The 27,939-nt window shown below is 39.7% G+C and overlaps 1 protein-coding gene across 42 annotated transcripts in view; it reads right to left on the bottom strand.

The window, feature by feature from the left end:
• Positions 1 to 27,939, bottom strand: part of rims2b (regulating synaptic membrane exocytosis 2b) — a 240,779-nt gene that overhangs the window by 177,453 nt on the left and 35,387 nt on the right. For 39 of the 42 annotated variants that reach the window (XM_077196592.1, XM_077196603.1, XM_077196620.1 and 36 more), the window contains exons 3-4: positions 27,276 to 27,362; positions 23,169 to 23,379 (exon numbers count right to left, since the gene is read on the bottom strand). In XM_077196592.1, the coding sequence (XP_077052707.1) occupies positions 23,169 to 23,379; positions 27,276 to 27,362 (298 nt within the window). Of the gene's footprint in view, positions 1 to 6,435; positions 6,636 to 23,168; positions 23,380 to 27,275; positions 27,363 to 27,939 lie in introns of those variants that run through there. The other 3 variants (XM_077196616.1, XM_077196606.1, XM_077196627.1) reach the window with 3 other exon arrangements.

The following is a 27,939-nucleotide window of genomic DNA, read 5'->3' as shown; positions in this document are numbered from 1 at the left end:
GATCCGTTAGCACATTCTACTTGAAATTACATCAGCGTGATAAAAACTTTGGAAAAAGATAGTGTAATTTAAAGGTACAATATGCAGGAATTTTCACCACCAGGGGTCGCTATCCTCTTACAATAACAAAGGCGTATAATGATGACGTATATTCCACATTAAGTGTAAACTATGGATCTTGTCGTCAAGCTATTGGATCTTTTATGGATAAGTGAATACATTGATGTTTTTAACATGACTGTGGTGTGAAGCAGTGCGCGATTGCTAGACGTATACCAGCGCCACACGCAACGCGAGCCCCATGGATATAAAGGAATAAGGACATTTCATTCTACCGAACTACACGCAAGTGCTGAATTAATACTCACACAGGTCAGTTTATTAGACGAATTAAACTTGAGGTAACGCAGCGCTGTTTCACTTGCTCTAACAGTTACACTATCACACTAAACGGCATCTGAGTGTGTTGAATGTTGTGAGTTAGGTTGTTTGTTGGCTGTATGAGACTAGCAGTGGGCTAGATCAACATTAGAATAACATACAAATCATATTCTAACATTTCATCATGTTGAACTAAATAACATTGATTAGTTTTATGTACATTTGCTCACCTGTCTAATAAAGTACATGTAACACATCGCGTCTCTGTCAAGTCGAAGTTAGTCGCGGACGTGGAGCTCTCGGCATCTCGAAAGATGTTGATCTTCGTTTTAGTCCTCTTTTTGCCTCAAAGTCTGCTTGCCATAGTCCATAATGTTTGAACAAAACAACAACAGCGTGAGCGTCTTGCTAGGCATAACGGCAATAACCCGGTTGTCCAAGTCTGTCGCCATGGTTACTAACGCAGTGCGAGCGCAAACCTGGCGGAAACCGAGGCTAACACGGATATGACGCCATTGACTGGGGACTCCTCACCCCTGCTCATACGTCCCGTTTCCTTGGTTAAAATCGCAATTTTCTCACGATTTACAAATAGTTGGAAACATTTGGGATATTGTAAGTAATCAACAAAACAAAATATGTAACATTGGCCTAGTGGTTTTTGGATATTTTACTGCAAAAATCCTGCATATTGTACCTTTAATTGTTTAGTTGGTCTCACGTCCCGTTCAATAACATGGGGAGGCGGGGTTTATGACCTATACTAGGACCGGTCACAGGGGGGCGATCGAGAAGTTTTGGCTTCACTTTTCAGGGCTTGTGCGGCACGCATGGTCAGCATGTACACAAGGAGAAGAAGATTTGGAGCATGTGCATAACCTTGCGTGCTCTATACGAAACTAACACGACAGCAAGGTGAAGACGAAGATTGCTCACCGTAGTAGCATAGGAGCAGAAGATTTTGCTTTAGTAAAGCTGATGGGCTCAGTAGCTTCTGCAGCACGATCACAAACATATAGTCCACCAATGTTGTTGTTGTTACGTGTGACATACCGGTGTGTAACTAATGCTGACACGTGGTGTGATGACATCATCGTTTCACAAAAAATAGCTGTTTCAGTGTCCCAAAACGCCGAATCCGTCTGGACGAAACGCCAATACGATACAAAATTTGTATGTATACAGCTAAATGCGTCTCCGTGTGGACAGGGCCTTAGAATTGCCTTAATGTAGTAATTCTGAATGTTGTTTTAGAATGTTACAAGTTATGGATGAATTCTGGTGAGGAAAAGAATGTCATGTCTATTCTCAGCACAAACATAAAACAAACACAACAGAACCACATAAAGGCAATGGGCACGTTTATACTAAATGGTTTATACTTTCATTAATTTGATACGCTACTCCACATAGGAAGAACAGAAATGCCAACTAGTTCTTGACCTGATGCAGACTAATATACAAATAGCTAAAGTGGACTGATATTGTCTTGGTCCGGAGTGAGGTTTATGTAAGGTGAAAATAAATTTGCCCCAATTGCTTTCAATTAGATATACTCACAGCGAAGTTCTTTTTCGTTCTTAGTTTAGGGGTAAAAAGTTCGAAATACGTGAGCAGCGATATACTGTTCACAAACATCTGATGCCACCCACACTGATGAGAGCGATGTTTAGATGAATATGTAAATATGTGCTGCATGCTTTCCTCTCAATAAAAACACAACAAAACTGAGAAAACAGCAAGCATTCTTTTAATAAAACGCAATAAAAGCATCTGATCATATAGCAACGTCAATATGTTTGCACAATCTCTGCATTTCGGTACACTCTCAGAAAAAAAGGTACAAAAGCTATCACTGTGACGGTACCTTTTCAAAAGGTGCACCTTTGTACCTATTAGTATATTGCCTATTAGTCCCTCAAAGGTACATATTGTTACCAGAAGTGCACATATTAGTACCTAAATGGTACATATTTGAACCCTTTTGAAGGGTACTGTCCTGTACCTTTTTTTCGAGAGTGTAAAATCTAAATGACCAAATGACTTTGCTAAAGTCACCTTTATTTTTATAGCACTTTATAAAATAGATTGCTTAAAATCAAGCAGCTTTACTGTATTAAACATGAAAAACGGTGTCAGTGTCTCGTTTCATCAGAAGTACAACTTAATTTTCTAGTATAAAGCAGCTCTCCAGTGTGTTCCTGTTTTCACTCGAGGAAATGACGTCACATCAGTTCGTTCTTTGATTTCGTTTGAAGATTATCGGGGCCTTTAGTATAATGATACATGCCTGCCAAAACTATCTATCTATAAATTACAGGAACGTCTGTCTGTCTGTTATTCGCATATCTCTCGAACTGTTAGTCCGATGGATTTCAAACTTGACAGGTGTCTTGCTACGGGCACGAGTAAGTGCAGTGCAAAGTTTGACGTTGTTTGGATTAGAATGCAAAAGATATCGTTAAATGTATATCGGTAAAATCAGCACACGTTGGCTTTTGCCGCTCTAGCCGCTGGCCACTCCCCCTCTCACACTGCACACTGAGTGAGCACAGCAGAGGACCAGAGACAGCTTTGGCAGCTACAATGTGCTACACACCTCAAACCCACAAAAATGTGCAAAGTAGCACTATTTGGACTGTCTTTGACTTTGAATAAATCAGAAACCCCAGTTTCAGAATCCCATCCCACACATGCAAAGCAGTCAGCTACAGACAACAAATGGCAGCGGAGAGTGTGGATAACATTCTGTTGCGCTTAATGTATCGTTTTCTCAGAGATCACTGTGTAGCTGCTCCAGCCAAGGTCTGAACCTCCCCTGAATCGTTGCGCTTATTCATTTGTGGATGATTGTGGATCTGTCAGTGTGACGGAGCGGCTCCGTCACTGAGTGCGGGACGCGCACACACACACACACACACACACACACACACTCATACACATACTCATTCCCCAGTCCCTTATAGTCTCAATTAAGCTGGTCATAAACTTCGGGATTATGCACTTTTCTCCTACTATTAAGTAGCGCGATCAAGGGTGCACACTTGATAGTTCTACTCTTCTTTAAACATACATTTAAACGAGCACTATAAACACTTAGGCTACTGTGTGTCGAGATGCGTCGCGGGTTTGCTCTGTTTCACATCCAGTTTGGCAGACCCGAAGCGTAACATTTCCGGTTTTTAAATAGCGTGATTCTCGCGCTCTTTCATGGTCACGTGAACTGCATAATTATTGGTTTTGGGTTGTAATAATAATTTGTGATGCAAGTAATTGTGTATGGGGAAGGAAATTTTTTCTGAAGATGGATACAATTATTGTGGAAAATGTTGAAGTATATTAGATATAAGTCCTTTTCGGGAGTTAGTACAATGTGTTGATTGTACTATGTAAATGATGGTTGAGCCTAGTGGGAGGGGCTAAATGGCTTTAAAAGTCGCCGCTTTGGGCCTGTGAAGTCAGTCTTGGTCTGGTTACAGAGAAGGTAACTAGTGGCTGTTATTGTTGTGTGGAAAGAAAAATAGAGTTATTGAGGATATTTTGTTTGTGTTGTGTATAACTTTATTATAGTAAGTTTTTTTTTTCAAATAGTTATTTTTATTTTTATTCTTTCTCTTCACCATTTGTACATTGGAGGCCGGCATAATAAAATACCTCACTATTCTGCGACTACGCCTGTGTTTTTCCCTATTGTGAGGAGTTTGAAAGGGGACCCCGCGACAGTCAGCTACACTGTTTAATTCTGAATATTATATTTTATTCTGGTGCGCTTAACGTTATCATTTACTCAGAGTTTAGGCTACTGTGACAATTACTAAAAACACACACAAAAACAGATTTTGCACGGGCACAAAATAAAACATAAAATAGTCAAAAATGTTTGTTGCAGAATGCTGAACACAAGTACAATTTATTATTGATTCAGTTTATAAAGAGGTCCATGTTTTGGATGAATATTTTGGTGTCCTTACAGACTTAACTACTTCTGTAGGCTGCTGCAGATTCTACTACAAACATAAGTGTTTGTCAGAGGACCTTGGCTACACTGTAAACCCCTGTACCATCTGTCAATCAATATGTATATAGTCAAGGAAGTGGTAAGTAGTAGATGATCACGGTATCTTCTACTACTAATAAAACATCCTTCCATCTATACAAAGCTTGTCCTATATTTGTGGATATGCAGGAGCCAATTATTAGCATTTAGAATAAACAATATAGAACAAAATGTATTTACTACATTAAGGGTACCCATGTGAAAAAGAAGTGAGCTTAATTGTGCAAAATGTTCACTTATGTCAAACCTTAAAAAGTATATTTTAAAAAACTGTACTTGCAGATAATAAAATAATAATGAAAAATAAAAGGCCACTAACAGAGTACACTTTCATGACTATGATCCTTAATGACTATACTTCTTTGTAATAATGTCAAATTAGAATTTTTGCTTTAAAGTACATTTTAAATCATTCTTTTTTATTCAATATCTGAATATAATCACATTCACATACGTGTATATATATACTATATTAAAGTAGTTTATTTCCTTAATAAGTACTCTTTTTTTAATAGTACACTATTTTATAGGGTATTTGTTGTATACTGTGCAAACTAAACCACTAAATAAATTAATCAATAAATAAGAAACTGAAAATGCCTAAAACATAAAACTACAGTTATGCTAATAAAGAATCTTTATTTTTAAGATTGTATGGTAAATGTTTGCAAGATTGTGATTGTTAGATTGGCAGACTTACACATAAACTTCACACTCATACACACTGAAGTCAGACAGAGAGACAGTGAGAGCGAGTAAATCAATGACTACCATTAGAGCTGATGCTAGGGGAGAGTGGTCACCTGTCTTTGCTGAGTCACCAGTGAGAGAGACAGTCAAAGAAAGAGAGAGTGTGAGAGAGACAGTCCAAAAGGGAGAAAATGAGTTTGTGTGTGAATGGAATGGGCCCAGAAAATAGAACAAGAAGGCCATTAGTGACAGCCAAGTAATAAGAAAATATTGCCTGAACTGCTTTCAAATGGACTCTGGACATTAAAGTGCTCAATGCAAATGTTGCTACATGATAAATACATTACCGCAGAGGCTACACAAATTTCTGCATTTAGAGAAACACAAAAAAAACAGTGGCTGACACAAGACTTGCAGTATAAAGCATTGCGGACAACGTTATACATTTTTTTAAATAACTAGTGATTTAAAGTTGATTATAAGTATAGAAAAAAATTAATTTAAGCTTATTATAACCAGATGTATGCAAATTAGTAGTTTACAAGTACAGAGAATATACGTCATTCAAAATACTTGGGAGAGGACGGTCAAGGATCATGCTAGTGTAGTACTTCACCATGAAATGCACTGTTTTGCACATGATTATTATTATTTGTTAATAAAGATGAAATAACGCAGACTGATCAATGACAAAAACAAGCTTGCAAGTTGAATGTTATAATAAAGTGAATTTATTTGCGGTACCTGTTGCACTCAATTTCTCAGGGGGGAAAACAGTTTGTTAACCTTTTTTGACCAATAGAAGGACATGCTGTGTATCAGGAGGCTAAATGTGGTAAGTTGTCATACTGGGAACCTGCATTTAAACAGGCTGTTCAGCTTAATTTAAACTGTAAAACAGGTATAGAAAAGATGTAACCTATAAAAATATTAAATTATATGTATTGGCCAACATTTACTGTAGGTTAATTAATGCATTGCAAAGAACACAGTTTAGGCTTTCAGTTAAATCTACAGTTGACTCAAGTCTGAATGTATAGCAGCGTGTTGTTCACTTTTTTACTCAACAGCGCAAGCATAGGCTACACATTGACATCGAATGTAGGCTAATTCATGTTCGATCAGAAAAAAAGTAATTTGAGACAGTTTCGAACTTCTAAGGAATAACATAATATACATTTATGTAACTGGACTTTTGTTTTAAAAACCAGAGTGAGCCCTTGTGACAACTAGCCCCGGTCTCACCTATGGTAAAAGGAGTCGAAAACTTTTAACATCATACGTAATGCATAAATTAAGTTTCCTACCCATTTCGTCGTTGTGAGTCATATTGTATCCGTCGACACACGGTGAACAGCGAGAGAGAAGATTGTTGCAGTGTGCAATGGACTCTTGACGTATTGAGAGTCTGCTGCCTCCGTCAGAACGAGAAATGATCGGCTCGGTTCAACTGGATTCTGAGAACAGCATGAGAAGACGCTATTGAGCTGCTGTCAGTTCTGCGCATGTCTGACAGCGGAACCGATCGCCGTTTAAGAGGCTGAATGAGCGATGAAGCTAAGAAACTCACTGCTCTTCGCTTTAGTCTACATTATTTACGGATCCTGCCGCTATCAAGCCACTAAGCCGGAATTCAGTTCATTACAAATGCATGCCGTCTCAAACCGCCCGAAAAAACAAAGGTAATAACAGACACGAAGCTGCAGCCAAATACTGTAAACACTAAAAAGCGGAATACACTAAAACAATGTGAGTGAATGAGCGTCCTCTGGGTAATTAATATCACTCAAAAGCTGTAATGAAGTTCACCTAACATGACTTCACAATGTGTGAATGAGATCGAAGTGGACTGAACTCCAATTTGCAATAAAAATATTGTTGTTTTCACTGAATCATTTTAGTTCAAATGAACGCAAATACATTGTAGCACGAGAACGAGAAGTCAGACACCTTTAAACTTGCTTCATTCTCTCTGGGTACTTCACAATGCAACAGAATCAGCTATTGTGTTTGTATTCACTATGAGAAGTGTCTCTAGGAAGTTAAATTGAAGTTAAAAGTTTACAAAAAGGAAGTCTAATCAACAAAATGTTGACTTCAAACAAAACAAGTTAAAACAAAACAGCATCAACAGAGAACAGATCCAAACCCTCTATTAATTCTAAATAACTTTATTCATTCCAATCTGTCACATAAAACATGTTTATTAGAACAATGAGAAACAGCTACTATTTTAATTGAGTTTGCAAATCTAAAACCATGTACTGTATCTAGATAGTGTAAAATTAAGTACATATTAGGGAAACTGGAAAAACACATCTGTAAAGAATTTTGTTAAATGGGTATAACACCCTATAGTCTATTTTTAAGCACACTGCACTGTGCTTAGTAAAAATAGTACATGTCTGTTCAGATACAGCTATTTGAATGTCCATGAAATAATTTTTGTGTAGGTACAAATAACTATTTCCTCAATATGTTTTAGATTTTATTGTGAACAATTATTTTGCATATTTTTCATTTTTAATATATTTGACCTTGTAATGTCATAATTTCACAACTGGATCTTCAGTGAAAATGCCAGACTTCTCTCTGGTGACATACAGGGCTTCTCCAATCATTTAGTCTGCTTAAACTTCACCCCTGCAACATTCATTTGCCTCCACTTTACAACAGCCACATCTCAACATCCAATCAAACTGAACCAAGTCTCCACCCTACATTTTTTTCTTTTTCTATTATTTGTTACACTCAGTATGTCACAATATGAAAGAAAAGATTCTGTTTAATTGTGAATTAAAGGGTTAGTTCACCCAAAAATGAAGTTTCTGCCAATCATTACACACACTCATGTCATTCCAAACGACTTTCGTTCATCTTCTAAACACAAATGAAGATCTTTTTTAAAGAAATTTTTTTTAAAGAGCTTTCTGTCCCTACATTGACAGCTACGCAACTGAAGCTTTTACGCTTCAAAAAGGCCATAAAAAGATCATAAAACAAATCCATATGAATTGAGTGGTTTAGTCCAAAATTTTCTGAAGACAATCGATTCAACTCACACATCAGTTGTGGTAAACGGTAATGGAAGCATATTTGCTTTAAGTGCGAGAACCAATGAGGTTAATTCTCGTGTGTTACACCGCACATTTGAGCTTCTGCAATGATGTTTGTTCTCGCGGGTCAAGCAGGTTTGGTTGAACTTCTGTTTGTTAATGTTTATGTGAATAAAAGCCTAAATTCAATCTGTTCATCATATAAAGGGATCATGGGAATTTGGACTAAACCACTCGATTCATATGGATTAGTTCCACATCTCTTTTCGTGGAAAAGTTTGTTGCGTAGCTGTCAATGGAGGGTCAGAAATCTCTCAGATTTCATTAAAAAGATTTTCATTTTGTTCCAAAGATGTTACAAAAGGTATTGCAACCCACTATAAATTAAGTTATAAGGCATTATGGGGTTAATGTTATAATAATGTCTTTTTTTCCCATTAATCACGTTTTTCTTTTCTTGTCCTTCCATGTACAATGTTGTGGGTGTGAATGTTTAAGGGGCGTGGAGCAAGAGCTCCATGACATCACTGTCCCACCACTGAAAAAGAATCTGGTCATCTAGCACTGCGGGGGCAACTCAATCCATGGCCTCACTAACATGTGGAACCATTGACACTGACATCAGACACAGCAGCGCCGGTGTCCATGACATCCCAACACCAGCTGCCTTCACACAGCTCCACACTCACTGTCCAGCAGGAAGCGCATAGCATGGGAATAAAACCACTTGCTGATCTAGAAATATCTTTTAAAGTTCATCACAGTTCATCAGATTTAACACACTTATATTGTAACCATCCATATTGATCTCAAGCTTTTGAAACAAATCAAAGAAAACCTCACATGCCAGATAAGCAGATAACAAGTGTACATATAAAACTACCATCTAGATAAATGTATAGTTGGTTTGCTGTCTTGCATATACTTCTGATTTAAGAAGCTAACGCTGAGATCTCAACAAAACCCGCAATACTGGTATGTGGCACACCTGAAAAGACGTCTTTTGCCTCTATACCAACAAGAACTCAAGCAAAGTAAGCAGTTCTAACTATATACAAGTGCTGTTTATCGCAGTGTTATCTCATCAGAAGCATGCATGTATAGATCTTCCTACTGCTGCACCCTCACTAAACACTATGCATTATGCACATCATTCATTATTCATGAGCTGTGAATAGTGAATTAGTCGCTGGTTAACAATTGACCATCAGTAAAGTTATTTTCCACATTCCTAAGAGGGCAAAGAGTACAGGTGGCAGACAAATTAGGATGTAAATAATCTCTATACACAGAAAGCAACTGTCTGATTTTCTATAGCACAATCAAAGCTCAGTGTCTGTTTTCACAATAGGGGGCTCGTTGATAAAAGCGATTTAAAAAAAAAAATCTCTTGAAATTATGTCAGAGTCGCGGTTCAGTGAATAGCTTTCCTCTTTGATTTTTGGTCAGTTACTGTAGTGCAAGTGGTAAATCAGTCACATTTCACCCCAATATTCAAGAGAAAATATTGCTTTGTTCCAAATGTAAAAATAAATAAATATTAAAAATACAGTCATTTTTAAATTAAAAATCAGCATAAAAGGCAGTATATGGTGTATCTCACGACCAGATTTTTTCCACATTACAGTGTTTTTGATGTAAAATGTGCAAAAATACCATGGGAAGGAAGTCAAAATGCAAATATGTACGTTTGGGGTCAGTAAACGTCTCGGTTACGTATGTAACCCTAGTTCCCTGATAGGGAACGAGACGCTGTGTCAAACGCTGTGGGAACGCCCCTGCGTTGTGCGTCATGAAGCACGTATGGAATCAGCCCAATGGAGAGATGGAACGTCATAGGCGGGTGACGTCATCGACCAGGAAACTATAAAGCACCCCATAAACACAAGGGCAACAGCTTCTGATAGGCCTGAAGGAAGCGCTAGCGGGAATTCCGGGAGTATGGTGGAATGACGCAGCGTCTCGTTCCCTATCAGGGAACTAGGGTTACATACGTAACCGAGACGTTCCCTTTCAAGGGAACTCGAGCTGCGTCAAACGCTGTGGGAACGCTAATACCCACGTCACCATAGGACCGCCATGTGAGAACTAGCGCACAGAGGACGAGAGCACCTGTGCCCCAGGGGTAGAACTTAAGTCTAGGTCGTAGAACTTAATGAAAGTATGCGGTGAAGACCATCCAGCCACATCACAAATGTCACTGAGGGAAACTCCTGACAGTAAGGCTTTAGAAGCCGCCATACTCCTGGTAGAGTGGGCTCGTACAGCCAAAGGTGAAGGCTGACCAGCCGACTCATAGGCAAGTGAGATAGCCTCGACCACCCACTTGCTCATTCTCTGTTTAGACGCGGGACACCCCTTCTTGGGTGGCCCAAAGCACACAAATAGTTGTTCTGACTTCCTCCACAGGGCAGTTCTGTGGACATAGGCGTCTAACGCCCTAACAGGGCAGAGTAATTTAAGTTTCTCCTGGTCAGACGACAGAAATGGAGGAGGACAAAAGGCCTGCAGAACTGTAGGTCTAACAACATTAGTAGGGACCTTAGGAACGTAACCTGGTCTAGGATGCAGAAAAGCCTTAACCATGCCAGGCAAAAATTCCAGGCACGAGGGTGAAACCGACAGAGCCTGCAAATCTCCGATTCTCTTTAGTGAGGAGATAGCAAGAAGAAAGATAGTCTTAAACGTGAGAAACTTCTCAGGAACTTCTTCGATAGGTTCAAGATGAGCTAGGGAAAGACCTTCTAATACGATGGCCAGATCCCAGGCCGGCACCCTCGTACGAACTGCTGGCCTCAGCCTCAGTGTGCCACGAAGGAAACGAGTTATAAGCGGGTGTCTCCCAAGAGAAACTCCACTGAAAGGGACGTGGTAAGCAGCCAGTGCCGCCACATACACCTTTAGTGTGGAGGGGGATAGCCCTGTGGAGAAGCGCTCCTGCAGGAATTCCAGCACTGCACCCATTGGGCAGTTAACTGGGTCCTGCAGGTGCTCTCCACACCAAGAAGTGAAGAGTTTCCACTTCAAGGCATAAAGCTTCCTCGTGGATGGAGCTCTGGAGTGAAGAATGGTCTCAACAACCTCGGTTGAGAGACCAGAGTTCATGAGCTGGGCCCCCTCAGAGACCAAGCCCACAATACTGGGCGGGGGTGAAATATCATGCTGCCCGCCTGAGAGAGTAGATCCCTCCTGACCGGGAGCTCCAAGGTGGAGCCGTCCAGAAGAGAATTCAGGTCCGCAAACCATACTCGGGCCGGCCAGAACTGGGCTACTAATAGTAGGCTGACCCCGTCCCGGCGAACCCTCTCCAGAACTCCAGGTAGCAGAGCAATCGGGGGAAAGGCGAACAGACGTGACCTCGGCCACGGCTGCACCATAGCGTCCAACCCCAGAGGGGCTGGATGGCTGATGGAAAACCACAGATGACAATGCGTGGTCTCCTTGGAAGCGAATAGGTCCACCTCGGCGCGACCGAAACTCAACCAAAGGAGCTCCACCACCTCGGGATGGAGTCTCCAATCCCCCGGCCTCGGCCCCTGTCTCGACAGGGAGTCTGCTTCCACATTCAAATACCGAGGAAGATACATTGCTCTCAGAAATAGTAACCTCCCTTGGGATCACAGGAGGATCTGACGGGCCAACTTGTAAAGCCGGCGAAACCGCAGGCCTCCCTGATGATTTATATAAGAGACCACCGACGTGTTGTCTGACTGAACTAACACATGATGACCTCTCAGGTCTGCTAGGAAGTGTTTCAGAGCCTGGAACACCGCCAACATCTCTAGACAATTTATAAGCCGTGATAGATGATGGTCCTGCGACAGCCCTTGGGCTGGACGACCACTCGTGACCGCCCCTCACCCTGTGAGGGAAGCATCCGTCGTTAGCGTTACGCGACGACAAAGAGCCCCCAACACAGGCCCTTTGAATAGGAACCAAGTTTCTTTCCACATGACCGGAGCACGAAGGCAGCGGCGCGTGACTTTGACCGTGCGTAGCGGATTTCCCCTCGGGGAGAATCCCTTGGTCCTGAGCCACCACTGTAGCGATATCATGTACAACAGGCCGCAAGGTATAACGTCGGACGCTGCTGCCATCAGACCCGACAGTCTCTAAAACTGTTTTACAGTAAGTAGCTGGCCTAGCTTTACTTGTTTCACAGCTGAGAGAATCGAAACGATGCGGGTCGGAACGAGTCGCGCCTGCATCGAAATCGAAACCGAAACCCAAACGACACCCAGAAAAGTGGTCTTCTGAGGAGATAATACACTTTTCTTTGCGTTCAGCCTCAACCCCAACTTCCTGATGTGAACGAGAACGACATCTCAATGTCGAATTTGCTCTGTCTGAGCTAAAATCAACCAATCGTTGATGTAATTGAGGACACGAACACCCTGAAGCCTCAGGGGCACTAGTGCTGCGTCCACGCATTTCGTGAAAGTGCGGGGAGATAAAGCTAGGCCAAACGGAAGAACCCTGTGCTGGTACACCTCGCCCCCGAAGGCGAACCTCAGGAACTTCTTGTGTTGTGGAAGGATGGAAATGTGGAAGTACGCGTCCCTTAGATCTATCGTGACAGACCAGTCCTCGGATCTGATTTGTGACACGATCTGCTTGATAGTGAGCATCTTGAATTTTGGCTTCCCTACCGAGCGATTCAATAGGCGCAGGTCTAAAATTGGACGCAACCCCCCATCCTATTTTGGAACAATGAAATATCGGCTGTAATAGCCTGACTCCACACTGGGAGGAGGAACCCGTTCTATAGCCTCCTTTTGAAGGAGTGCTTTCACCTCTTGTTCCATAACCAGAGCCTGCTCGGGGCCCACCACTGTAGGCAGAACCCCTCTGAATCTTGGTGGACGACACCTGAATTGGATAGCATAATCCCTTTCTATTGTCTGCAGAACCCAATGAGATATTTTTGGAAGGCTTTTCCACTCTGCCAGAAATTCTACTAAGGGTACCAGTCTCTCGAGACTGGCCTCTGGTGTAACTTGAGCAGCAAACGCAGCGCCCTGTAACGGCACACCGGCAGGGAACAACTGGTCTAACCGCTCTGAAACCCTCCTCAGAGGGAGCGAGCGTCCCTCGGGAAATCGCTCGCTGGGACCGTCTGCGCCCCGGTATGAAGGCGGGGTTGGCAGAACGGGCCCCTGAGGGCACCGAGGAAGAATGGGCACCGTAGAAAGAGGTGCACACCTTTCCGCCTCGGTGGGGACCACCCTCAGTGTCCTGCGCGCCGTGGCGCCAGGACTTCTTCTTAGTTCTATTACTGGGAGATTTCGACTGAGAGTGCCGCGGCTGAGCCCACTGTCCAGCAGGGGGAGCACGAGACGCGACACTCTGCTTCAGCGCCCTATATGATTAGCTCGCAGATGGCCGGGGCTGCTCCCGCCCAGCAGCCCCAGGGACATGAATTTTTTAAGGGAGAAATTTCTTAAAAGCTGTTGTTTGCTTTTCCTTCTCCTGGAATTTATCGATGACAGAATTTACAGCATCGCCAAATAAACCCAGGGGGGAGAGAGGAGTGTCTAAAAGGAAAGCTTTTTCTTTTTCTTTTATGTTTGTCTGATTTAACCACAGATGTCTTTCTGCGGCCACCAGAGCTGCCATAGATCGACCCACTAGCTTGGCCGACTCTCTGGTTGCGCGCAGGGATAAATCAGCAGCCTGACGCAGTTCGCGAACCACGTTAGCACTGACCTCCTCACTCTCACTCACGTCCCTCAGCAGGTCAGCCTGGTATGCCTGCATAATAGAAATAGTATGCAGACATGACGCAGCCTGACCCGCCGCCGAATACGCTTTACCCACAAAAACCGAAATATTTCTAAGAGGCTTGGTGGGTAATGCCGGTGCCTTAACAGATGACGCAGCCTCGAGGGAGAGAAAACTCGCAAGCATCTCTTCCACGCGAGGCATAGCCGAATAACCATATGATTTTGCCCCCACAATATTAGAATATGTTGAAGTCTGGGGACTAAACACTCTATATGACACCGTTTTTTTCCACGATTTCGAAACCACAGTGTGGAGATCGGGAAAAAACGGCAAGCACCGGCGTGGAGGTTGAACTCTTGACGGCAAAAATCTCTCATCTAATTTTGATTTAGAAACAGACTCCTGTCTAGTCACTGGCCATACAATGCTGAGTTTTTCTACAGCTCTTGTTAATACCTCCACTAGCTCATCACTTTCGGGAGTGTAAGGTGGCGAATCCTCCACATCTCCCTCATTTATAACTGGTGCCTCAGCCCGAGCGGAAGAAACCGCAGCACGTGCTTCCGAACACGGGACTGAGGCACTGGATCTCACAGGTGAAGGGAGAGATAAGGCAGAGCCCGTCTCTAACCCCGCTGAGAGATCCATATGCGATCCCCACGATACGCGTCGTCGCTCTGCCTCGGCAAGAGCGGGACCCGAACCGCAGGAAGCGCGCATCGAACCGCTCTCCTCGAAGAGCGCCCGGCGGGAGCGGAGCGTCCTTAATGGCAGACGCTCGCAATGCTCACAATCAGCTCCCTCGAGAGCTGACTGGGCATGCTGCACTCCCAAACAAACAACACAAAGAACGTGTGTATCCCCACTCGTAAAATAACGCGAGCAGGGAGGGACACACTTCCTAAACTGCTGTTCGTTCGCCATATCTCTCTTAATATATATATATATATATATATATATATATATATATATATATATATATATATATATATAAATTGTTTGTGTGGTGCAGAGTATGTAAAGACAGACAATATTCACACAGGGACAGATTCACATATAGCGCGACTGAAGGCACAGAAAGCTGTTGCGCTTGTGTTTATGGGGTGCTTTATAGTTTCCTGGTCGATGACGTCACCCGCCTATGACGTTCCATCTCTCCATTGGGCTGATTCCATACGTGCTTCATGACGCACAACGCAGGGGCGTTCCCACAGCGTTTGACGCAGCTCGAGTTACCTTGAAAGGGAATTAATACTTTTATTTGCAATGATGCATTAAATTCATTAAATGTGTTAGTAAAGATGTTTATAATGTTACAACAGATTTCTACTTCAAATAAATGCTGTTCTATTTCATTCCCGAAAAAGGGTCTCATAGTTTCTACAAAAAACACTAAGCAGATACACAAAAGTTTTCAAAATTGACAATATTAAGAAATTTTTTTCTTTAGCAGCAAATCAGCATATTAAAGTGATTTCTGAAGGACTGTGGGACACTGAAGACTGGAGTAATGACTGCTGAAAATTCAGCTTTGCAATTACAGGATTTAATACAATTTTAAAATATATAAAAATAGAAAACAGTGATTTTAAATTGTAATAATATTTCACAATATTTCTGTTTTTGCTGTATTTTTGATCAAATAAATGCAGCCGTGGAGCATAAGAGACTTATTTTAAAAACATTAGAAAATCTTACCCACCCCAAACTTTTGAACATAGTATAAATATATTAATTGTACCAAACATTTATTTCACTCTAATGGAGCAATAATATAACAGCAGCATATGACAATTAAATTCAGTATTTTTGGATACATCCAATTGTCATTGTAATTCACTTTTTACAATATTAATGCTCCATAATAAAGGGCCTGTGAGAATCTGAACATAATGATAAAACCATGAAGAAAAAATAAATACTAAGAAAAAGAGGAGCTGCTGAACAATTTGTCCCCATGCTGTAAATTAATACAAGTAATTGACAGAGTGATGAAATGGAACAAGTGCAAGAGATGAAAAAGAAAAGGAGATGCCCCGAGAGAAATGTACTGCGATATTAGTATTGATTCATGTATTCGAGTCTAAACTCCAATGGTTCACTGACTGCTGAAAGACAAAACTGCAGTCAGACAAAAACTTCATATCAGCTATTTGAAATCACAAACACATGAAAAACAGAGGAAGGGCTGAATCACTGAATGGAATAGAATGCCTACTAGTGGAAACAGTGATGAACAGCCTATGTTAATTTCATAAAAAAGACAAAGATTTCTTTCTTTAAAAAATAATTTTAAAGCCAAGACGTTACACCAAATTCATTTATCTTCACTTTAAATATATATTTTAGTTGAACTTAATGTTTTTTAGTTATTTCAGTTCAAATATATTGAGATGTATGTATACATGCATGTGTTTGTATTTATATATACAAAATAATTATACACAGTGCACACACATATATTATGTAAACACAAACTTTTATTTTGGATGCGATTAATCGCGATTAATCTTTTCCCAGCCCTAGAAATAATTATAATAAATCATTGCTACGGTAATGGCATTTTGTATTGTAAGGACACAATGTTAATGGCACATGTTAATAATGTAACCTTAACAATAGGTTACTGTAGAGAAAATTGTAACAGACAAAAACAGAAGGTATTTTGTCAAAAAATAGTAGTGGTATTGCAGTAAAGACTGGGTCAAATTGATTATCTTGTTTCAAATACTAATGCGTTTATAAATTTCTATTGTAACAACAAACTATTTTGAGGCTTTAAGTATTTTGTTTTGTCCTCAGGTTTCTTTTGTTTATCCTTCACTGTCTTATTTTCTGATTTGTCATTTGGGAGACAATCTTTATCTGTTGTTTTTGTTTTTGTAATGCTCTTTTTCCATAACTCTTCATGTCTGTTTGGGTCTTCTCTCATTACTCTCTGCATTTCTGTCATCTGATTGTAGATTAATCTGGTATCATCCAGCGTTGCAAAAATGGCATGTTTATATTTAGTTTACAATAGATTTAATATTTGCAATATACACTGTTTAGCCACAGCATTAAACAGCTCTGATACCTCAAGGGAAGGACTCCACAAGACCATCGTATGTGTCCTGTGGTATCATGTTGCGAGGTGGGGCCTCCATGGATCAGGTTTTTTCATCAAGCACATCAAGATATGGGAAATTTTAAGGCCAAGACAACACCTAGAACTCTTTGTCATGTTCCTCAAACCATTCCTGATATTTGTTTTTGCAGTGTGGCAGGGTGCATTATCCTGCTGAAACAGGCCACTGCCATCAGGGAACACCATTGCTGTGGTCTGCAACACTCTTCAGGTGGTGTGTCAAAGTAACAATCACATGAATGCCAGGACCCAAAATTTCTCAGCAGAACATTGCCCTGAGCATCTCACTCCCTCCACTGGCCTACCTTCTTCCCATAGTGCATCCTGCTGCTATCTCTTGGTCGAGTGGTCGAGTTCTGACACTCACATTAGAGGTCTGCTACCCGACCCGGGTCCCGAAAAACTCACGGGTTTCGGGTCAGGTTTGGGTTAATGTCTAATGAATAGCCTCGGGATAGGATCGGGTTCGGGTTTGTAACTAAGAAAAATTTTATAGGCTATACATATAGTTTGCGTTCCGTGTGCTTGCCGTGTTGTAATCGTAAATATTAGCACGCGAGAGAGAAAGTACGTGTGCAGTTTCAGCGCCAACGTCCTCTGATTGCTGTGTTGTGACCAAAATAATGTGTGTGGGAGCACATGCACAAAACCGTTTTCTAAAATAATATAATAATTATTTTTATTTTAACAAATATCATTTTACAAAACTGTTTGTCACAACACCGCAAACAGAGGCGAACGCGCTGAACCCAACAACTGTCGATGCTGTTCTCTTCCTTCAAAACTCGTACTGAGAAGGATATATTTATGTAAATAGTTGTGCAACTACGCAAACTTTGTTTTGAAGTTTAATGTTTGAGTTCCGGCTGTGTTATCTCTCTCTGGGAGTGTAACGTTGTCCGAGCCAGATCCAGAAATGTCAGCTATGCTGAAACAGACGGCAGAGGCTGTCAAGCTTGAGTGGAATCCTCCACCGTGTCCCGAACATTCTCGGTTGGATGATTGGTATCTCGGGGCGGGCTGCGCTGGTTCTCAGCTTGCCACCCCAGTGCCTTTCTTTCCCAAAGTGCATGGAGAACTTACCAGGTCGTCAGGGCCGGCCCGAGGCATAAGCGAACTAAGCGGCTGCTAAACACAATCGAGTTTAATTTTTTTTTTTTTTTTTTAGATGACTTAAACAAGTGACATAAATGAATGAATGAATGAATAATTCAAGACAAGAAAATTCTGATTTCATGATCAATATACCTGCCAACAACTGCTGCTGTGTCTGCAAGCGTTTAAGTCATGCGCATAATCTAGACACCTCGCGAGTGCATAGACAATTCGTGCGCAACTGCAACAGCACAGTCACGGTATCGGTTTAAGTTGGAGAAAATAGCCGCAGGGGACTTAACCTTCTAGGTGTAAGGTTAGCATTTTGAATAAATAATAAACATAGCAGTTTGAACTCTTCTCCACTTTATTATACCACACATCAGATCACTAACTCCAAAAACCACCCGCGACACTCCAGTACCAAGTGCGCACGACCAATTCCTATCTACGGCAAGCCCCGAGGGGAAAAATAGATTGCATACACACATACAACGAGCTCCAGTACATTACCGGTAGGCTATTATAGTAACAGACTTTGTTGGATTCTGTCATGTACAATCCAACAAAGTCTGTTACAATAATAATAATAAAAAAGATTTTGAGAACAGTTACACTGTATTGAGAAATAATAATAATATTTTTACAATTTTCAACAATAATTGTCATTTGTTGAACCCTTGCCCTTACTATGTTTCGGATTTCTCAGTTTTGTCATTATTTTTTGCAAATAATTTATTTTATATACGTTTTGAGACAGTTTGTTTTAAGAAGTTTCAAAGAGTTAGTAAAAGAGTAAAGTAAAAGTTTCAACTTTTTTATTTAAGTAGGCATCTATTTTTTATTTTTTATTTATTTTGTAATAATACATAACCTCACTATACTCATTTATAATTTATCATTATTGCGTGACATTTTTGTCAATAATCGTCAAGCACAGGTGACTTCGTGTAGTGGGAGGGGGCCCCCAAATCAAATTCTGCTTAGGGCCCCCAAAAGGCTCGGGCCGGCTCTGCAGGTCGTGAACGGCACTTTTCTCTGCCAGAAACTGCCTGAGTAGCTCCTCCCCTCTCACTATCCTTGATGGAGGAGCGGTGGTAGGTTACGAGGCTGTCTTTCGCGACACAGGTGCACCTGTGTCCGGCGGCTGCTGCCTTTTGGACGGAGGATCCTTGTCTCCCCTCTAAGGCCTGTGAGTTCTCATCCGTTCCGACGGGCAGAGCTTACAAACCCTGTGGGCAAGTCGCCTCCTCTTTGCATGAATCACAATTTGAACTGGTTCCTCCAGCCGATATGAAGACCAGCATCACTGTCCGGTGTGTCTCCCCCCTGTTATAGGCTGGAGCCACCTCAGTGAAATTCCATATATTGTACTGCCCTTCCAAAGAAAGGGAATGCTTTCCCAGTGTTCTTGTGGAACAGCAGTGACTTCCCTGGCCTAAGCCCTATCCCGTCTCCGCCTCAATAATCCGGAGGGGTCATAAGGCTTTTGTCCAGGCACTGGAAGGTGACAGCACTAGTGGCGTTTTAATTGGGATCCCAATCAGTCGACACATCGATTACGTCAAACGTGAGCGACTGAAAGGGAACGCCTCGGTTACGTATGTAACCCTCGTTCCCTGAAGTAGGGAACGGAGACGTAGCGCCGTCGCCACTATTGCTGAACCACCGCTGACTCCAGGCTCCGCTTGGCACCTCAGCGACTGGTGCGTGCATCCACTTCCATATTTATACCCGTGCCGCGGGGCGAAGTGTGAGATGCGGATCTCGCATGTCAATGTGCATTGGCTAGTTTTAACAGTACTCGAAGATGACAGGCTCCCTAAGTGTGAACCCAAGCTGTCGACACGTCGACTACATCTGCGTTCCCTTCTTCAGGGAGCGAGGGTTACATACGTAGCCAGGATGATCTGACACCTTTCTACCATGGGCAGTATTACGTTTTTCAGAAATATTTAGAGCTAGAGTAGCTCTTTTGTGTGATCGGACCAGACAGGCGAGCCTTTGCACACCATGAGCAGGTGTGAGTCTTGGGCGTCCATGACCCTGATGCCAGTTTACCGGTTGTCCTTCAATGCACCACTTTTGGTAGGTACTAACCACTACAGACCGTAAACACCCCACAAGACCTGCTGTTTTGAAGATGCTCATCCAGTTGTCGTTTCTTCACCATTCGGCCCTTGTCAAAGTCACTTTTTTTCACTTATTCTTTTCTCTTCTTCCAACTTATGAATTTCAAGAATTGACTATTCACTTGCTGCCTAATATATCCCACCCCTTGACAGGTGCCATTGTAATGATATAATAAATTATGTTCACCACACCTGTCAGTGGTTTTAATGTTGTAGCTGTATCAGTTATTTGTCTCTACCACTACACACGGTCTTTGCCGCAACACCTAAAAATGCTGCGGTAAAGACGTGCTGCGGAAATGCCATTTTTCCTAATATTGCAAATAACTGGCAGCTAGCAAGGTCTGATACATTAGTTTTTATTGTATTCATGCATTCATCAGTAATATAAGTTAATTTTTTAAAATGTAGTTCAAAATACACGATTACTAAGGTAAATGGTAAGGACGCACAATAAATACTTAAGAAGAAAAGATGATCTTTATCTTATTTTTTCAGGATCTTGTGAGTGACCTAATGGAGGTGGACCAATCTGTCAGCTATGTGCTTACATGCTAATTTCTGTTTCCATAGAAACTATATTTGTTTGGCTTTGAAATAATGTCATATTAAGAGTCTTTTTCAGTGTTACGGGAAAAAAATCATGTAAACAAAAAAAGAACTTTAAGATGGTGTAAAGTCATATGTATATGAAATTAATTCATTTGAAATAATGTCACATTGTAAAAGAATGAGCTAATTTTAAGTATCTCAACATTGAGACCACAGGTGTGGGACATGAGCAAAAATGGTGTTTGGACCAACCATTTTCCAGTGGTCAGATGGAACAAAAAAATAGATTTTTGGCAGCAAACGCTTAAGATGGGTTTGGTGCACACAGGGATAAAAAAGTACCCCATGTGTAAAATGAAATACTTTGCTGTGGGCCTAATTTTCTGCCAGAGGTCCTGGACATCTTGTTCAGATACATGGCATCATGGATTCAATCAAATACCAACAGATACAAAATCTAAATCTCTGATATAAATCGTATAATGGGCCATGTTTGGATCTTCCAACAGGACAGTGATCCAAAAACAAAAATCAAAACAAAAATGGGTCACTGAGCAAAAAACCAAGCATCTGCAATGGCCATCCCAGTTCCCAGACCTGAACCCTATAGAAAATGAGTGGGCTGAACTGAAGAGAAGAAGCGCCAACATGGATCTGGGAATCTGAAGGATCTGAAAAGATTCTGTATGGAGGAATGGTCTCTGATCTCTTGTCGTGTGTTCTCCAAACTCATCAGGCACTATAGGAGAAGACTCAGAGCTGTTATCTTGGAAAAAGGAGGTTGCAAAAAGTATTTAATAAATCGGGGCAAATAATTGAAAGACATGTATTACCTAATGTGATTTTATATATATATATATATATATATATATATATATATATATATATATATATATATATATATATATTATATATATATATATATATATATATATAATATATATTATATATATTATATATATATATATATATATATATATATATATATATATATATATATATATATATCTGTCATGGTCATGGCATCAAGAGCAGAGGAGGGCTATTTAGAAAACAACATCCCACAAACTACACACCAGAAGCCTGTTGCATGAAGCCGGTTTCAGTTCAGGTAAATTTGAGATCAGTTTGAGCAAACTTCCGCTACATGGCTAACCTGGCCCGTAGCAGGTTTTATTCTGGGTTAGAGTTCCCAAAACTGGGCCAATCAGTTGTGAGTAAAGTGACATGTGCTGTACCTGCACTCGAAATTAAAGCAGTTTAGAGGGGGAAAAAAAGAGAGATCAAATTGCTTGTCTTTTGCTGTTAATTATTGATTATATTTATATTATTTCAATTATAATTATGTATAATTTATATAAAACATTCATATAATTATTATATTAATTGACAACTAATATTAAACTTTGTATTTAAATGAATATATAAATACAAACTTTAAAATATAAAAATTTTAAACAGATTAAACTTGTGTGTTTTCTTTTAAATTATTTGTGAACAAAGTATGTAAATTCAGTTGATACACATGCATATAGTCAGATATTTTCATTTAGCTGGCTTTTTAAACTCACTGCATCAGTGTTTATTTCTGCCTTTTAAATGCATTTAAATTCATGATGTTTTTCATAACAATCTATCAGAGAAGTGAATTGTGTCAGCTCTCTCTTGTGTCAGAATATGGTCATGCAGAATAGGGTATTTAATATGTGCTTTATAAGTACTAATTAACAGCCAAAATCCTAGAAATATACATGCTAATAAGCAACTAGTTAATGGTGAGAATTGGACCCTAAACTGAAGTGTTACCCAATCGTGTCATCAACCTTTTTTTCTGAGCTTATGTACCTCACAAGTGAAAAAAGAGTGAATAAGTGAATCAAGTGAATCAGAATGACGCTCTCCATGGTCCTTGTGTTTGGCTGTTTGCAGCATATGGCACACTTTCAGGTGCACGTTTCAGAGTTAATCACAAACTCTGGATCAAACCCTGAATTGACAGATAACGTTTATACCGAGTATTTTGAGCCCGCTGAACCTTTTCTAAACTAGGTTGGATTTGTAAGGTTTTGTCAACTCTAATACTCTGAAACTCAGAGTTTTTCAACTAGGCCTCAGGAGTTAGGGAGACACTCTATTGTGGGGCTTTATTTTCTTTTTACATTTCAGCACCCTCTAGTGGTTAAGGGATTAAATAGCTAACTTCCTGTTTAGTAAAAAGCCACCAAAGCCAGAAACACAATCTGAAAGATGTCGAAATTGAACATAAGAAACAGAGACACAAGGCCACATACAGTAGACAGGGTCTTTATATAACTTGTCTACAGATTTTAAGATGAGAGAGGGGTCAGACGTACTTTGTTGGACCGGAGTGAGACACGTCCTCCACAGCGTGCGCAGAACTTATTTTGGCAATAAGAACAGACGTGGCCGCAGCCATCGGCAAACTTGGTTTTGTGGCAGATCCCACAGATGGGTGGGTCTCCCTTCTGCTCCGGATTCTTCTGAGCCTCCTCTCCGATCTTCTTCACCTGGTCCTTATACATCTCAAACTGCTGGTGCAACTTCCTGTGGAGAGCAGAGAGGGACATTTAGGTTTGGGTCATTTTATTATTTCCTGTAATTGTCTTGATTTACATTTGGGGAGGAGAGTCAGGTGTGAAGCTGCTCCTGAATCAGTATGAGGGTACATTTACATGACGACGATGTACTAAAAACTGAAAAGTTTTTCCTTTGGGTTTTTTGCATACAGACGACAACGTTGTCTAAACCATCCCCGTCCACACAGATCCATGAAAAATATTAAAAATTGTGTATTATGCATGCCAGGCCAGTAGTTGGAGATGTCACTTTTAAAGAAACACTACGTGCCTATTACTGAACATGTAATACGCATGTGCATGACGTCACCTTTTTTTTTACAAGGTGTTTCCAAAAACTTGCACTTTGAAACCCGTTTTCAAAAGTTTGCATTTTCAGACCCCTGAAACACCGTTGTCGTGTAAATGAGTTTGTGCAATCGTAGCTTTGTCACCTGTTAATTAACATTTATGCAAAACTGATCAGGAATATGAAAATAATTCAGTCAAGAAGTGATATTATGTTCAGCATAACCTGCAATGTTACTGGAAATAAAAAGAAGAAAAAATACCAAATTGGTTACACAATAGGGTGCCTTTTCAGTAAAAAAAATGTAACATTTTTTTAATAAGAATAATTATAAATTTCTACCAATAAACTTTACATATTAACAATTAAAATAATTTTAAAATAAAGTAATTTTTATATAAAAATTTAAGGGAAAAAAACAGGTTGAGATTAATATTCCCATAATGTTGTAGAAGATGATGTTACTTCATTGATGTCTACACTTATTACATTTTCAATATGGATAACAATACCAAAACTGGATGAGGAGGCAGATTTTTTTTCAACATTCATGCCAATTCTTAACTATTTTAGATTTTGTAAATTGGTAAATTTGTCTGAATCTTATTCATACAATTTTTGTGCGATCTTGGTTACACCCAACTATGTTTTTTTAATTATTATTATTCATGAAATTGGTTTGGAATTTTCATTCCTGTTGCTGTCTCAATAGCTATTCAACAAATGTGAGATTTGCAGTTTCACTGCTTTATAAGACACCAATTTTTACCAGTGTTGTTAACAATAGAATGAAAACAGAAATGTTGACTTGGCAAAAAGATGAAATTAATAAGTTTAAGATGAAACTTAAACTGAAATAAAAAGATAAACATAAATATAAAAAACAATAGAACTTGCAAAAGCACTTAAAAATACTAAAACGTAACTAAAATTAAAATGAAAACCAATTCAAGATATTAATAAATGCTATAATTGTGTACAAATAAAAGAAAATAACAGTGATTTCTACCCATTTCATGAAAAGTACAAGTAGAATCTATAAACCGTTTTTAATTAAAAAAACTATAAAAAGTATTTTTTGCACCTTTTTTTGCAACTGTGAAAAGTGATCAGTTGACTTAACTTAATAATTTTAAGGCAATGGGCCCCCTCACTTTTTTAAATAAACTTCATGCATAACTGAAAGAACTAAGTTATGTGGAATTGTCAAGTTCATATAGCTTAATTTTTTCAATTATGCATGAAGTTTTTTTCTAACGGGTTTCCTCACTTTTTTTAAGTAAGTCGATCACTTGTTAGTGTTTAAAACCTTAATTGTTTGGCACATGATTAGTGTGGTGCTTTGGGTTTAAGAGAGCACTGACGGTGTAAACATGACTCTTATTGCGTTGTTTATTCAGTAGTAATTGCATTAATACACCTAATAGGCTTTAAACTCTAGTTTAATTCCTCCTACATTCATCATTCAAACCATATTGAAAAAAAGACAGTAACCATTGACAGGATGCATCTAATACTTTAACAAGACTCGTAAGATGAGAAGAGAGTGTTCCAGTTTGACAAGATCCAAATCTAATGCAGACAGACTCAATCAATAATTTATCCAGAGAAAACACTTACTCATCAGATGATTATTGATCCAGGGGGTATTTTCCATTGTTTTTAAGTCACATGGAACAGTGAAGTATGACGGGGACGGGTTTTACTGTACATGCACTACAAATCATGATATTCAGTTTGAGCCCGGGAAAATCGATAATGTGTCCACTCTGAAACTATCTGACATTGTCTCTCTGCAAGAGTACATGAATATCCCTGTCATCGGTCATGCATGGCTAATGAATTGAACATGTTGTGTTGACATACAATTTGGTAGTCTGATGAAACGGTCTGTCCAAAAAAAAAAAAAAAAGTATCGCACTGTTAGCAGGGTTTTATTTGTTTGTGCACATGGTAACTTCCACATGATTTAAGTACTTTTGAACCCAGAGCATTTCTTTACTGTCTTTAGTAGTGACAAACTATTCAGGGGGTAAACCCCTAGACCAGGGGTGCCCAACCCTGCTCCTACCGATCGACTGTCCTGCACATTTTATCTCCAACCCTAATTAAACACACCTGCCTTTATTTTTCAAGTGATCCTGAAGACCTTAATTGGTTGCTTCAGATCCTGAAGACCTTAATTGGTTGCTTCAGGTGAGTTTGATTAGGGTTGGAGATGAACTGTGCAGGATAGTCCATCGGCAGGAGCAGGGTTGGACACACCTGCCATAGATCATCACACCAGTTCTGCTTGACCCACTTGGATTAAACCATGTTGTGTTCATTTTGACCCAGAGAACGATTTTCCTTTTTCCTGAAATACTAGTTAAGACCCAATCAGAGAGGATGTTCTTTTTCCTAAAAAATCTTTTTATCGCATAATTCGCATAGTTTCGACAAAAACTTACTGACTATGCTCACACAAGGCATAGCAACTTTTGGATTTGGACTTGTGGTGTTCTAGGTCAAAATGACTGACTTACAAAAAATTGGGTAACACTTTAGTTTAGAGTCCAATTCTCACCATTAACTAGTTACTTATTAGCATGCATATCACTAGGATATTGGCTATTTATTAGTACTTATAAAGCACATATTAATGCCTTATTCTGTATGACCATACTTTAAATCCCTTAATCTTACCCAACACCTAAACTTAACAACTACCTTACTAACTATAATAAATCAGTAATTAGGAGTTTATTGAGGCAAAAGTTGTAGTTAATAATTAGATACCAGTGAGAATTGGAGCATAATCTAAAGAAAGTGACCAAAAAATTGCTTATAAATCTCTTATTGCCATTGGATTCCATCTTTGGTCATACTTTAGATTAGGGTACAATTCTCAATATTAACTAACTATTAACTATGACTTTTGCCTCAATAAACTCCTTAAACTTAGAGTTTATTAATAGTTAGTAAGGTAGTTGTTAAGTTTACGTATTGGGTAGGATTAAAGGATGTAGAATATAGTTATGTTGAATAAGGCATTAATATGTGCTTTATAAGTACTAATAAACAGCCAATAACCTAGTAATATGCATGCCAATAAGCAACTAGTTAATAGTGAGAATTGGACCCTAAACTGAAGTGTTACCAAATCGGGTCATCAACTTGTTTTCTTTAAATCAGCACAGGTTTTGTATTTGGAACAGACTGATCATAGGCCGGATTGAGCTGAGCTTATTTACCTCACAAGTGAAAAAAAGAGTGAAAAAGTGAATAAGTTTGAGTGAAAAAAGTTTACACAAGTTTATTAACCTCAAACAAACAAACTGAGGTTTATAAACTCAGATCAATGTGGCCTACGATCAATCAGTTCCAAAAATACATCTGTAATTGAAAGAAACAAGCTGACACAAAGATTGAGTCCAATATTTGGTGATAGCATAATGAGAGATTTACAAGCAAAGATTTTAAAAGCCCAGTCATTTTTGCCCGGGAACACCAAATTATGTAAAGGATTTTTAGCACAGGACAAGGGAACTAGCTACTTTTAGCTGCAAGAATTGAAGCCCCTGCACTGTACTTACGGCTTTGGCTCCTCCTCACTGTGGGACTTTGACTGGGGCTGAAGAACATTACTAACCAGCTCAGTGATTCCACTGAAAGGGTTCCACCTGTTCAGACAAGCATAGCAACATCATGTGGCAAGAACCAAAGAAATGTGTTTTCTCTCTGTCCCGCTTACTCTTTGCATTTTGTAAGACTGGTCGCGATGATTATGCCAAGTAAGACATGTTCCTGGATCAACATCTTTTGTTGATCCTGGAACAACATTCCTGTCTAAAAACATAGTGCTAACCCTATCTTTCCCTCTGAACCTAACCCTACCCATAACTTATCCCTAAAATTGTGAATAATAATGGCGTAGAATCCACTAACCACTGCTATAAGCCTAAACTCAAATCTGATTGTTTGATTGGAATGTTGTTCCAGGATAATCAAGGATGTTTTACTTGGTGAAATCACATTCACCTTGTGGGGTTACACCAAGGAATCCCAAAATATTTGATAAAATGCTGCTTTAATCGAAAATGTTTTTGTGAATAATTTAAGTTTCTTTCTGTGTTTAAAGAAATAGTTCACCAAAAAAATTAAAATTCATAATTTACTCACCTTCATATCACTGCAAACCTGAACACAAAAGGAGCTGTATAGCAGTTTTCCAGCTTAGACATTCTATCTAATATCTCC

The sequence above is a fragment of the Siphateles boraxobius genome, unplaced genomic scaffold, assembly GCF_051911475.1.
Source record: "Siphateles boraxobius isolate OS27281-9 unplaced genomic scaffold, OSU_SipBor_1 35, whole genome shotgun sequence".
NCBI lineage: Eukaryota > Metazoa > Chordata > Actinopteri > Cypriniformes > Leuciscidae > Siphateles > Siphateles boraxobius.
This window is presented reverse-complemented; position numbering and strand designations above follow the sequence as displayed.